Genomic DNA, 13,861 nt, shown 5'->3' on the forward strand with positions numbered 1-13,861 from the left:
CACTGTGGTGTGTGTATGTACGCCACAAACCGTATGAAGAAATACGTATTTTAGCAGCTCTATGTGTTAAGTATTTTCTATGAACAGTATCACAGTAGCATGTAAGTGGCTAAATATATTTTTGCAGTTTTGGGTCTCATTGAAATCCTGAAAATACCCACTAGTAAAATGGTTGGTTCATTTGTTTGATTTGGAATATTGATAACTATGGTGTCTTATGTAGCTATGTTTTTTTTTTTTTTCAGAAAAACATTTAATTTTGAAATAGAACCTTGACCTTTTATTTCAACATAAATATGGTTCTTCTTCAGCCCCAAAGGAATAAAATACCTGTGAGGCATTATTAGGGTATGCTCTAGTTATTGTGAATAAAGTAAGATATCCATAAATGGATACAAAGACATCACCACTCTATCCCCCAGCCAAGTCTGTTTTGGTCAGAGCATTTGAAAAGTAGTCCTAACCACACCTTGACATATACAATAATATAATGGTCTAAAGGTTTTAACTTTTTTCAAGTATTTACACTTCAGAATGTGTAACTACCAAGTTGAATGTTTCTGAAATAAGTTACTTTTAAGCAACATGGGAAACGTTTTCTAGTTACAAACAAATGTACTCGTAAGCTGGAAACACCAGAGTGCACAAATACTTGAAGCTGTAAGTGGAGCAAGCCAATAACATTAACGTAATGTATTCAGTGAAAACACGTATCGGTGTGTGTTGTAATTTATTTATAAATGTATAAAGATGGCTTGGTTGGTACACTACTCATGTAGTAGGTCTTGAATGTAATTGAAACACCCAGAGAATGTAAAAATAGATCTGTCACAAAAACATTTGTGTTCATTGTAGAGCTTCTCACAACTCTGGGTGAAGTCATGGGTAGCTTGAGTTGATAAAAAGTGCTTTACTAGTAGTTTTGTTCAGAGATATTTACAGCAGCTATTACTTCAGATGTAAATTTTAAAAGCTACAACAAACGAATTGTGTCCTGTACTTTGTGGCCATGTCAGTACTATACATTTGATCAGATTCCACTATTTAGTCAGGAATAGATAAATAAAGAGCTATTAGATTTCTTCCCTCAAATTTATCGGTTCAAAATAATAAACTGTTTGCATGGAGAGCTTTACATGAAAATACTAAAGCAAAGATTTTGTGCTTAAAAAACAAGAAAGAAAGGAAAATAAATATTTTGAGTGTATTATAATCTGGGACACCAATGGAAGTCATACGTCTGTGACAAGCTTGAATTTAGTAAATACTTTAGCTACTATGGTATTATAATTCATTTCTCTATACAGCATTTGTAAAGCTATGTGGTCCCCATTACTGACCCTTGCCCAACCAGTACCCTCGTTTCTAACCATGTCCAGATCCAATCTTATTATCCAACTGTATACTTGCTTCAAAATTTGTATTAGTGTTCAGTGTGAACAAGATATTTGTCTTTGTGACTGATCTACATATTTTGACACTATAAAATGTGGGCTGTTTTGTTGTGATGAATTCAAGCAATGTACATCACTGGTCATTTGACATGAAGGCAAATTTTGGGAAACCTCTCTGACCATATGCATGCTGACATTTCCTTCAGCTGTGAAGTTGAGTTCCACCTCCTGCTTTGTTAAATAGTTGTCATGTTTCAAGTTTGTTAACTGTGGTGTAAAAGTGAATTCATCTCCTGCTAACTGCACCTTTATTCACTGTTAAAACTTGTTTAACTGGCTGTTAGATAGACACATCCAAGTGTTTTAGCTGGAGTCCTACAGTGTTTCATTATCAGTCTGGTTCTCTACATAGTGCTAATTCAAAACAAAGTTTCCTTCACTTGTATGCAACATTGAAATGTGGACATCAGATCACAGCCAACTGACATTTGTTTTGCCTAAAAACTGTCACTTGTTATTAGTCATTAACAGTAGTTGTCTTTTCATATCTATATTGAAAACTGACTGATGCTTGTTCCAGGGAGTAAATTTAAATGGCTTGTACCTTACCTTATGATATTTTAGATAAAACAAGCTTATTTAATAAACTTGTGGCAATGCAAACAGTGTTTTTGAGATCTCATGTTATGTCGAATTTTGTAACAATTTCCCTGAATGTTTATTTCAGCCTATTGAACAATGAACTTTTTGGGATTGCACTTGGAAACTAAATCACTTCAAGTATGTACTTAATGTACAAAATTATAAAATTAATTTAGTAATGAGATATATAGTCTCTTCACACTTAAGAGGGGGAGGGACTTGATTATTTTCTAGTTGTACTAAATGTTTTATTATTAGTCCATAATTAGAAAGAAGGATATTGAATTTCCTATATTTAGGGTTTTCTGAACACAGATAAAGCAGTTGAAATGATGTATACTTTACACCAAGCCAGTGTCATATCTTATGAGATATAGTCAAGACCAGATGTGCATACTCAAGGCCAATATATTTTATGTAGCCCTTGATTCAAACACGTTATAAGATTCATCCCATAAAAGAATAAGTTGGTCTTGGTTCTGCACACATGGCCTTGACTACATCTCTGCTGAGCCCTAAGTTGTATGGTAGTGGCATCATTACATATAGTGTGGGTATAAACTATTTTCCAATTGTTCTGTGGGTCTGTTATCATTTGGATACCAGAACCTAGCTGTGTAAGAAGGACATTATAAATCATGTAGTTCTGTGTTTAACAACTTAATTATGGGTGTTAGTTCCAAATTACTTTTAAGACATGGTATGGTACTCTAAACAATTTGTTTGAGTAACACAAACTAAACATTGGCTAAGTTGTGACTGTACCTAAGAGTTTAGACCTTTATGATGTAGTATACAAACTTGACAGACATTCAGTTTATTATGTTCTCATAAGTACAAATAAGCCATTATGGATATTGGGGTGTATAATATGAAGCAAGAACTAGTTTTGCACCATAAAATGCCAAATCACCCCACCCACCCAGGAAACAAGAAGATGACTTTTGCTAATGACCAACCTTAAAGTTGATAAAGTTCAGTTGATAACAGTAAAGACCACCAGTATTATAACAACATGTTCTAATATATTGTTTATCTAATATTTATGTAAGTTGTGTGTCTTAAGATTCATATATGCAATACATTTAAGTTGGGGACTTGGCCATTACCACAGTATAGAAACTTTTTATAAAGATCATCTAATGACTTACATAACGGTATGTGTGTTCTTGTAAAACTGTATCATTGGTTATGTAAGATACTTAATGAACAAAAATTACAGCAAGTCATCAGAATCTCTGTTTGTGAGTACATCTATGTAACAATTGCTTCAGAATTAGATAAGAAGGTTTCAGACCCATTTCTGTTGTCATATACAATTTTTCTTGTCACAATGATTTGAACCTATACTCTATTGCAGTTTCTTTTCTGTAATCAGGCAACCTTTCCACAGTATACTCCGAGGAATATACATGGATTCAGGCCTGTTAGTTATTCCTGAAACCTGTGATGTAGCAATAGTAATGTACAAATAGGGCAGGTTCCTTGTCGATAAACACAAAGTATTTTCATTTTAACTAAAATTAGAAGTGTATTAATATGCCTGCTGTTATTTGATTATTAGTCACAGAACGTTTCTACAATCTCAGAAAACAACCCCACTTGAGACAAATAGTCATGAAAAATGGAAGCTCAATTAGTTTGTATATATGACCTTTAAGGTTGACAAGCTTTCATTATAGAGTTAACTACGTAGGTAGTAGGAAACATGTTTGTTACAAAATGTCAAATAAATTTATCCTATGAAACATTTAAGAAATGTGTGCATATACAAGTTTTTATTTCTTTGTTGTATTAGAATGATGTGAACATTATAAGGTGAATTTGTTTTTCTCATATGATAGTGTTGCATTTTAAATAAATATTAACTGCTTTAAAGCTGTTCTACAACTGTTTATTAATACGAGTATCTGGAAATTATCACTAAACAACTTTTTGTTATAAAGATAGAAATATTTGGCAAAAATCTTCAATAAACTGCATGTAAACCAGAGTTCAAGACATCAGAAACAACACATTTCTTTATGTAAATCTTGGAAATATAATGAGTAAAAATCCTATAACCTGAGTACTTTCGATAGGTGGGCCTTTCTCCTTTGAATTAGGATAAAAACACAAACACCTTTTTTATTAGAAGTTAATTTAGGAATGTTTAAATGTAAATGTCAAATGAATTTTAAAAGATATAACACATAATAATGTATCAAAACAAACACCACCGGGCACTCATTCTCTGCTGGAAAACAATAAACCAGCAAGTGTTAAACTGTAGCAGAATAAACCACAAAAATACATAAGGACTTTTCGAAAGCTCTCAGGTTATTAGGCTTTAAATTCGTTTCTATCAAGACTTTTGGAACCTACATGTTTTTCTAACATCTTTGAAAGGTAATATAGCATAAAAAGCACATTTTACCCTAACAATGAGTGTTTGATACTAGGGTTTTGATATGTTGGATAACATAATACTGTGACCTCACAGTTGCAATACTAATTTTAATCTTAAAATTGCTGTGAGAACCCTATTTCTAAAACTTACCTAAATCATAATATTAATAAGTAAACTGTAGAATTATACAAATTGTATTTGGGTTAGCATGAATCTACATGGTATAACTTTCTCTCAACCCTACTGTCCCTTCTTTACGAGAGAAAAAAGTCTAACTCTGAAAATTTGATTAATCACCTTTTATCCTTAACTATTACCAAACCATGTACATGTTATCTAAGTCCCAATATTCTATCTAAAAAATAAATACCTTTTTTTATTATTTCTTAAAGTAAATTAATTTAGGAATGTTTGTATATATCAAATGATCTTTAAGATATAATATATAATAAATTATGTAAATATAAACAAACAAAAAAACACCTCATTCTCTGCTGGAAATCAACCAATCAGTAAGCACTACATTGTAGCAGAATGAATAATAAAATTACATGAGGATTGAAAAGCAGTTAACAAAACAAGTACATGTGAAAACAACTTTGTTTCAAGAATAGAAACGTTAAGAATAAAAATAAATATAAAGAATATGGGTAAAGAACACACATGTAAATAGTAACTCTCTTACAACAAACATAGTTCACACAAAGGTTGACTAAAAACATAAAGCTTTAAGGTTATAGGTAGGAATCAGCTGATTCTTGTTAGATGACAAAACTCGATTTCTTCAGCCCAACAAAATAAAAATCCTATTATGCTGTAGACTACAAGGTGGCTCAATATCAATCACAGACATAAAAGGTGGTGAATTTAGTGCTTGGGTTTCTGGAAGTGCAGGAATCGGGTCACATAACCAAGAAAAATTAACACATCCAAAAAAATAAAATCAGTGAACACAACACAGGTTACAAAAAACAACTGCAAAACACAAACATGACAAAATACAACAATGCTTGCTCTTAAACAAAGGAAAAAAACTAAAACTTTTTTCCATCAACTGGTTCTTGAATAAGCAATCAAAATAATAGTTTGGACAATAAACCATTTTATTATTTTGGGTGTGTGTGTTTGATTATACATTCTTACAAGAAATGTAATAACAATACTGAATCTACAAGTCCCATAAATTTTAAGTGTTCTATTGTCACTATAATGTGCTCCAATTAGCTATATTCATAGATTACATGTATGTCTGTTTGTGTAAAAAATGTTGAACTTCCTAACTTTTAACTACACGTAGAAACAAGTTAAACAGTATTTACTCCTAAGAAACTTCCTTCAACTTATGAAAACAGTTTGCCTAGGTGTATTATATCTATTAACTATATCTTTTTTTTCATATAAAAAGTGACACCTGGTTAGAAAGTTGGGTACTAATAAACTTGAAAATATGCAAGAATGGGAGGAAAACGTTCTATAGAAATCTCTAATTAAAGCAGTTGTTATGTCTAACTAAGTAAAGAAGTCCATAAAGGGTTAACTGTGTTTCTTCAAATATGAGAAATCTATTGACAAAATGCTAGTTGAAATCATGTATATTTTGCCACATTAGGTTATGAAATGAGATTGTAAGACATTGGTGACTGTATGTAAACTATTTACATACATAAAACGTGATAAATTAAAAAAAGTTATTCTAAAACACCCGCACACACTGTGGAGCACAACTCACCTCATCGGTCAAGACAGAAATTCGACCATCTTCTTTTGGCTCAAGCTTACACTGTTCGTGCTCTATGTCATCCAGTGATGGTTGTCTCATAGCAACAAACAGGTTGCGCTTACCAGCTGCATCTAAACTAGCACCACGTCGTAAGGGAGCACGGTGGATTTGAAGATTACTGTCTTCGTACAGTTTTACTATACTGTGTCTGTACAAAAAACACAAGACATCAAAATGTGACTACTCTTTAGCAGTGTTATTACGTGTCACTGCCCTTTCATTTCAAGTTAGCATATAAACCAGTTTCGACCTGCATCTTTTTAAGTGTTTAGAATATCAAAAAATGTTAGATTAATATTTTAATAAAATTTCATGGTGACCAACACTTGGATCTAAAAACAAAAAGAATCTCCAATAATCAGATACCTATGATTTATTTTTCTGATTGAATCATGTATATTTGTTGTTTAATTTTGTGCAAAGCTACTACATGGCTATCTGTTATCGCCATCCCTAATTTAGCAGTGTAAGACTGGAGGGAAGTCACTACCACCCACCACCAACTTTTGAGCTACTCTTTTACCAACGAACAGTGGGATTGACTGTCACATTATAATGCCCCATGGCTAAAAGGGGTGAGCATGTTTGGTGTGACAGGGAATTTGAACCCGTGACCCTCGGATAACAAGTCAAATACCTTAACCACCTGGCCATGCTGGGCCATCTTTTCATGTCTATCAAACAAGTATATAATATATTCACATATGAGCTGCTCATGCTGCTGCTAAGAATTAATTCTATCCCTACATATAATAACTTGATTTGGAGAAATAAATTTTAGTTTGAATTTCTGATGCAAATTATTACTCTTTCTTGAACTAGTTGAATTCTTTTTTTAATGAAACTATCAAATATGTGGATGTGGTTTATTGACAGGAATATTTCCCATCACCATTAATCTTGTATTCACCAGAAGTTCCTAATATCAATTACCAAGGCACATGTAGCATGTGCATATCACACGTACAAAAAACAACAATCATAGAAGTAGCAAGATTCATGAAAATTAATTATTGAGTACAACTTCTCATTTTGATTGATTGATTTAGTGTTTTATGGCACAAAGCAGCGAGGCTATCTGCGCCAGACATTCGGTAAACATGTAAAAAAAAATAAAATAATAAATAAATAAATGTAGTAATAGACATAAATGGAAATGAAGGTAAAACAAAAAAGTATAAAACCAATGTTGACACCTAGTCTACAATGTTAAGATAGAAGGCAGAGTATAAGAAGTTGTAAGGTATTTACTCTAGCAAAAAGGTAATGATCATAACCCGCCAGGAAGACTAACAGGTAAGTTCAAGAACCACCGTCAGTCACCTGAAGTTGGTCTTTCCAGTCCTGGTTCGGGTTATGTGTCATAGCAACCAGTATCAAAATGTAAAAGAATAGAAGTTTTAAAAGATACATAGCAAAATTGTAACAATGAGTAGCCAAATGTCCAGTAAAAAGATAAAAGTCAAGTAAATGGAGTAAAATTTGTAAAAGTAATTGAAGATAAAAGCAAAACGGCAATTAAAACAGAAAATGGCGTAAAAACCAATGTTGACATCCAGTCAACAAAGTTGTAAAGAACTACCTGTAGCAGAATGGTAATGATCGTAACCCGCCAGGAAGACTAACAGGTAAGTATAAAAACCACCGTCAGTCACCTGAAGTTGGTCTTTCCAGTCCTGGTTCGGGTTATGAGTCAATATGGCCAGTACTAAAAGTTAAGTAGTAAAAGTGTGAAATGATATGCAGCAAAAGTATAATAACAACTTCGCCAGGACGACTAACGAGTAGTTCAAGCGGATAGTTCAAACAGTAGCGTTAGTCACCTGAAGTTGGCCTTTCCAGTCCTGGTGTCGAAGTTATTTAATGTTCTGGCCATTGTCCAATGTCAAATTGAAGGAGAGAGATTAAAACTGTAAAAAAGGAACCACAATTAAAAGGTGTAATGAATAAATATGCAACACTTAAATGAGATTAAAAAGATTAATGGCCATTAAAAAATTAAAAACATTATCAAGGTGGACAGAGTCACCATCACCAATAACTCTGTCCAATGTTACAGACTGACCCTGGGAAAAAATATGTTTAAAATATTGCCGTCGTTGAGAATTGTAACGATGGCAAGAAAGTAAAACGTGGCTGATAGTGATTTGAGTGTTACACAAACTACACATTGGTGCATCAGTTCCAGATAAAGGAAAACGATGAGTTAAAAACTGTGACCAATGCGTAGCCTAGTTAGAACAACTTCCTCCTTCCGAACTTTACGGAAGCTAGATGGCCAAAGTCCAATTTTTGGTTTGATTTGAAAAAGTTTGTTGTCACGTTGCTCATTCCAAGTGGACTGCCAGTTGGCACGGAGACGAGCCTTGAAGACAACACCATAGTCCATGTACGGAATAGGCATAGGAGTGATGGTGCTGAAGCAAACATATTTAGCTGCCATGTCTGCAAGCTCGTTCCCGCGAATACCAACATGGCCTGGTATCCAGAAAAACTGGATTGAAGTAGCTGCTAATGAGAAATGGGCCAGTCGGTTTGAATATCAGCGAGAATAGGATGTGAGCTAGCGTAGCGATTCCAAGGCAAGTATAGAACTAAGCGAATCAGTATAAATAGTGCAGTTGGAGTACTGCTCAGCTGCAATATGATCCAGGGCAAGAGATATGGCATACAGTTCAGCAGTGAACGCAGAAGCTGTAGAAGGGATTCTGCGTGCAACTACTGACCCATAGCAAACCATAGCAGAGCCCACTGAATTACTTGATTTGGAACCATCTGTATAAATGGGAACTGAATGATTGTTTGAAAGATATTCATTGAATACAAGACGGTACTTCCAATCTGGAGTATCTGCCTTTTTTAGGTGACTGAAAGAAAGGTCACATTTGGGGGCTGTAATAAGCTATGGTGGGATGGGCTGACCTGTGGAATCTGCAATGTTATCCAAGGACAGACCCAATTCATCCAATTGCTCCCGGATGCGAAGGCCAAACGGAGCAATGACAGATCGTCTGTTCTGAAAAAGTACTGCCCACCGAGGAAGGAAAACACATTTCCAGGTGGGATGCTTTGGTAAGGAATGAAGTTTCGAAATATATTGTAAAGATAGTTGCAAACGGTGAAGGTGTAGAGAAGGTTCATGAGATTCAATGCATATACTTTGAACTGGAGAGGTACGGAAAGCCCCAGTGCAGAGTCGAAGTCCTTGGTGATGAACGGGGTCCAGCATCTTTAAGGCTGAGGGTCTGGCAGAGCCATAGACCATTGATCCATACTTGAGTTTCGATCTAATAAGAGCACGATATACCTTTAACATTGAACAGCGATCTGCCCCCCAACTGGTAGAAGAGAGAACACGGAGGATGTTCAGTGCTCTTGTGCATTTGACCCGAAGCTGCTTTAAGTGTGGTATAAAGGTCAGTTTACGATCAAAGATAAGCCCCAAGAACTTGGTCTCCGGGACCACTTGCAGCAAAACTTCACCGATATGAAGTTCAGGATCAGGGTGAATACCCCCGTCGACGGCAAAAGTGCAGGCATACAGTTTTGGAGAGAGAGAGAAATTAAAGCCGTTCGCCAGAGTCCACTTCCGTACACAATTGAGGGCGGTTTGTAGGTGCCGCTCAATATATCTGATGTTCGACGACTGACATGAGATGTGAAAGTCGTCGACATACAGCCCATTCGCAACAGTGAGAGGGAGTTGTTCAGTGATGGTATTTATCTTTATAGTGAAGAGTTTAACACTCAATACACAGCCTTGAGGGACTCCAAGTTCCTGTACAAACGAACGGGAAAGTGTCGAACCCACACGAACTTCGAATCTCCTGTCCATTAAAAAATTTTTAATAAACATGGGTAGACGGCCACGTAACCCATATGTATGGGGGTCTCGCAAAACGCCATACCTCCATGTTGTGTCGTAAGCCTCCTCTATGTCAAAGAATATTGATAAAAGATGTTGGCGGTTGAGAAAGGCTTCTCTGATAGATGTTTCAAGACGAATTAGGTGGTCTGTGGTGGAGTGCTGTCGACGGAACCCACACTGGGTGGGCGAGAGGAGGTTGTTTGATTCAAGGAACCAAACAAGACGAGCATTAACCATCCTTTCTGATGTCTTACAGAGACAGCTCGTCAAAGCAATTGGACGGTAGTTTGAAGGAATCTTGGGATCTTTCCCTGGCTTAGAGAAAGGTAAAATAATAGCCTGGCGCGCCAGGCATCAGGAAAAACATTCTCCTGCCAGATCCGGTCGAAAACAATCAGAAGGACATCAAGAGAAGCAGGAAATAGATGGTGCAGCATGTCATAATGAATATCATCAGGTCCAACAGACGTACTAGCAGACCGATGAAGGGCCATTTTTAGTTCCACCAGGGTAAAGGGACAATTATAGTCAAAGAAACAGTCAGTTCGAAAGGAAAGAGGTGATCGCTCTGCCCGAGTCTTGATGGCCAGGAAGGTGGAGGAACAAGCAGAAGTGCTAGATACCCGGCAAAAGCTTTCACCTAGAGTGTTAGCGATGTTCCGAACATCAGTCACCTCCTGACCATCGAGAGGGGGATAGAATTGTAGTGTCCATTAACCTTTTGAATCCTGTCCCATAAGATCTTGGAACTGGTGGTAGAAGATATGCTGGTTGTGAACTTAATCCAAGATTCCTTCTGGCTTTGACGTCTTATCCACCTAGCATGTGCACGGGCCCGTTGGAAAGCAACCCGGTTTGAAAGTGTGGGATATCTACGAAAAGTATCCCAGGCCCGCTTTTGAGCCTTCCCGGCTCAGTGGCAAGCAGGATTCCACCACGGACGAGGATATTGTGGAAAACGTGTCGAGGTTTTAGGAATACACTGAGCAGCTGCATGTGTAATACAGTCAGTTACCGCTGCTACACAGTCGTCTATTGATGGCTGATTTACGATGGCAGGACCAAGTTCTGCGAGAGCAGTGAAAGTGGACCAGTCTGCCTGATCCAGCTTCTACCGGGGGCACGCGGGTAGGGTGGCATCGACCACGGCCAGTCTCTCTCAAAAGGATCGGAAAATGATCACTGCCTAGTGGATTACTGTCAACCCTCCATGAAAAATGGGAGAATAATGAAGGGGAGCAAACTGAGAGATCAATAGCGGTAAAGGACTAACTGGGTGCATGAAAGTAAGTGGAAGAACCAGTATTGAAAAGAGAAAGATTGTGATCAGAGAGCATCTGCTCTACAGATTTCTTTACTGTCTTTAGTCGGTGGAGGTCTATCAACCTCCATGGATCCTGCTCTGGGTCGGGTGGGCAGGTTTTTGTTATTGGAAGGGGAATCTAGTGACTGAGGATGCGAACGAATTATTGTTTTGTCTCTTGTGGTGGGAGAAAAAGATGTATCAGAAGAAATGCCTGTATTTGAAACTGAAGGACGTGGATCTTGAGGTTTGTTGGAACGTATGGGAGGAACAGAGATGGGTGTGGAAGTCGATTCATCAACCTTTTTAACCACGGAGGTCAAAAGGCTTTTCATTTGTTTTGAGAACAATTCTCTTGAAGGCACAGAGAAATCTGTCTGCACTCCCACTGTAGTTGTGGAATGAAGTGCAGCAGCATATGTCCGAGATGGAGTTGTGGACAGCAATTTCCGAGCCTCAGGATAACTTATGTTATGTGTCGTTTTCAAACGCTGCACCTCTTTTTCCTCCAACCATTTTGGGCAAGAATGCAAGTAAGAGGGGTGAGAACCATTGCAGTTTACGCAACGTGGGTTCATGTCACAGTCATAGGCATCGTGGTCCTTGCCTCCACAACGAGCACATGTCAGGGAACCACGACAAGATGTCTTTGAGTGGCCCGAATCTCTGACATTGGAAACATCGAAGAGGGTTTGGTATGTATGGCCAAACCCTGCAAATGAGATAACCTGCCTTGATGGTGGCAGGTGCACGTGGTGAAGTAAATGTTAAAACGAGGGTATTTGTTGGTAGTGTAACTCCATCTTTGTGATGCGCCTCACTGCAGAAACTCCTTGAGTGGAGAGACCAGCGAGAATCTCAGACTCGGGAACGTTCTTCAAATCCCTTTCAACAATAACTGCTCGTGAATAATTTAAGGTAGCATGGGGTGTAACCTCGATAGGTATATCCCCAATTGCCTTTGAATGCAATAGGAGTTCATTGTGTTGAGATGTGGATGTTTCCACCAATATTTCACCAGATCGGAAGTTTCTTTACTGACTTTGGAGAGCCAGCAAGTCCCTCTAGTCCCTTTTGAATAAAAAAAGGGGACATTTGCCCTAAAGGTTTATCCGAAAGAGAATGTAATATAAGAAAATGAGGTACGTGGGTTACTGATGTTGAAGATTGCTGTTCTGAGTATTCAAGATGTGGTCGCTTACCCATTGACTGTTTTTTTACAATTTTATTTAAATTTTTTAGAGGATCCATAGGCAAAAGAAAAAATTTCGGTACCCACTGACCCCACCCACCATGGAGCCCTACAAGGGGACGCACTACAAAGTCACGCAAGGACAATGCAGCAACGCCAGGGTTTCGTGAGCACAATGTCCACAACACCCGTTGAGAACTTCCAACACTGGTACTTGGTTGACTCTAGCCCAAGTGGACCAGCCGATTGACCCAAGGGGGGCCACCCAAAGGCCGCCCGTCTACAGGAATTTGAGGCCAAGTGGTGTGTTAGGGTTGGACCCCTTAACCACCAGGATCCTCTCCTCCCCTTCATGGGTCGCCACGCACGGCAAACACGTGGGTGGATGTTTAGATCCCAGAGAAGGTAACCAGATAGAACAGAACCTTCCCTGGGAGGTCCCCTCACCACGTACAGGAATCCACACCGAGGGGTACAACTTCTCATATCCACATTTCTGAATCATCCCGAGATCCAGACAGTTTGACTTTCTGTAGATGATGACCATAGTGTTACTCTGTTGGTAAATAAGATAACCATTGTACGTTGTGTTATTAGTTCTATTTATTTATTAATCTTGGATCTCAGATTCAAAGCCTCCCAATTCTTTAACTTCTGGTTTGTCTTGGGACAATCTTGACCAGCTCTTTCTACCACTTGCCTTTGGCCTTTCTGATCCTGACAAAGACAACATCATACTTTGAAATTTACTGTTCTCTTACTCCAGTTGTTTCTGCCAGTTATCAGGTGACCTTGCATCCCTTCAATTCTCATTCTTATTTTCATCTTCCCCTGATTGTTGCATCATTGCAAATTCTTATTGTCTCTGCTGTGTGTTGACTCTCAGTTCCCATTTTAAGACTCCTTTTTTGTGGCTTATATTTTTCTTTTCTAGTGCTTCTAACCCTCATTGTCTTGAACCTTGGTTGTTTCTTCCTGTTTATCTCCATGTTGTGCTTGCTGTCTACCTTACCCTTTCATTCTTTGGTTCTGTATCACAACTCTGATTTAATAGGGAAAATCACTCTATTATTTACTTCCTTTCTTTATTTATGAGATTTACATTATTGATATCTTATTGTCTGGGATGAAGTACCCTAATTTTTATCTGGAGGAACTTTAGTGCTTGGTCCAGGATACCAGTCATTACAAAGTGGTGAGACTCAATGTTCAGTTTTTTCTGGAAGAAACCTTGCAGTTTTAATACACTTGGTAAATCTACATGCTCACTACTATATAAACTTATGGCATCTC

At 37.5% G+C, this 13,861-nt stretch overlaps 1 protein-coding gene across 9 annotated transcripts in view; it reads right to left on the bottom strand.

The window, feature by feature from the left end:
* The window catches only part of LOC143239564 (trifunctional nucleotide phosphoesterase protein YfkN-like), a 57,976-nt gene that overhangs the window by 5,715 nt on the left and 38,400 nt on the right, over window positions 1-13,861 (bottom strand). For 6 of the 9 annotated variants that reach the window (XM_076480751.1, XM_076480753.1, XM_076480752.1 and 3 more), the window contains one exon: window positions 6,155-6,353. In XM_076480751.1, coding sequence (XP_076336866.1) covers window positions 6,155-6,353 — 199 coding nt within the window. Of the gene's footprint in view, window positions 1-3,914; window positions 5,308-6,154; window positions 6,354-13,861 lie in introns of those variants that run through there. The other 3 variants (XM_076480757.1, XM_076480758.1, XM_076480759.1) reach the window with 1 other exon arrangement.

This window comes from Tachypleus tridentatus, chromosome 13 (assembly GCF_004210375.1).
Source record: "Tachypleus tridentatus isolate NWPU-2018 chromosome 13, ASM421037v1, whole genome shotgun sequence".
NCBI lineage: Eukaryota > Metazoa > Arthropoda > Merostomata > Xiphosura > Limulidae > Tachypleus > Tachypleus tridentatus.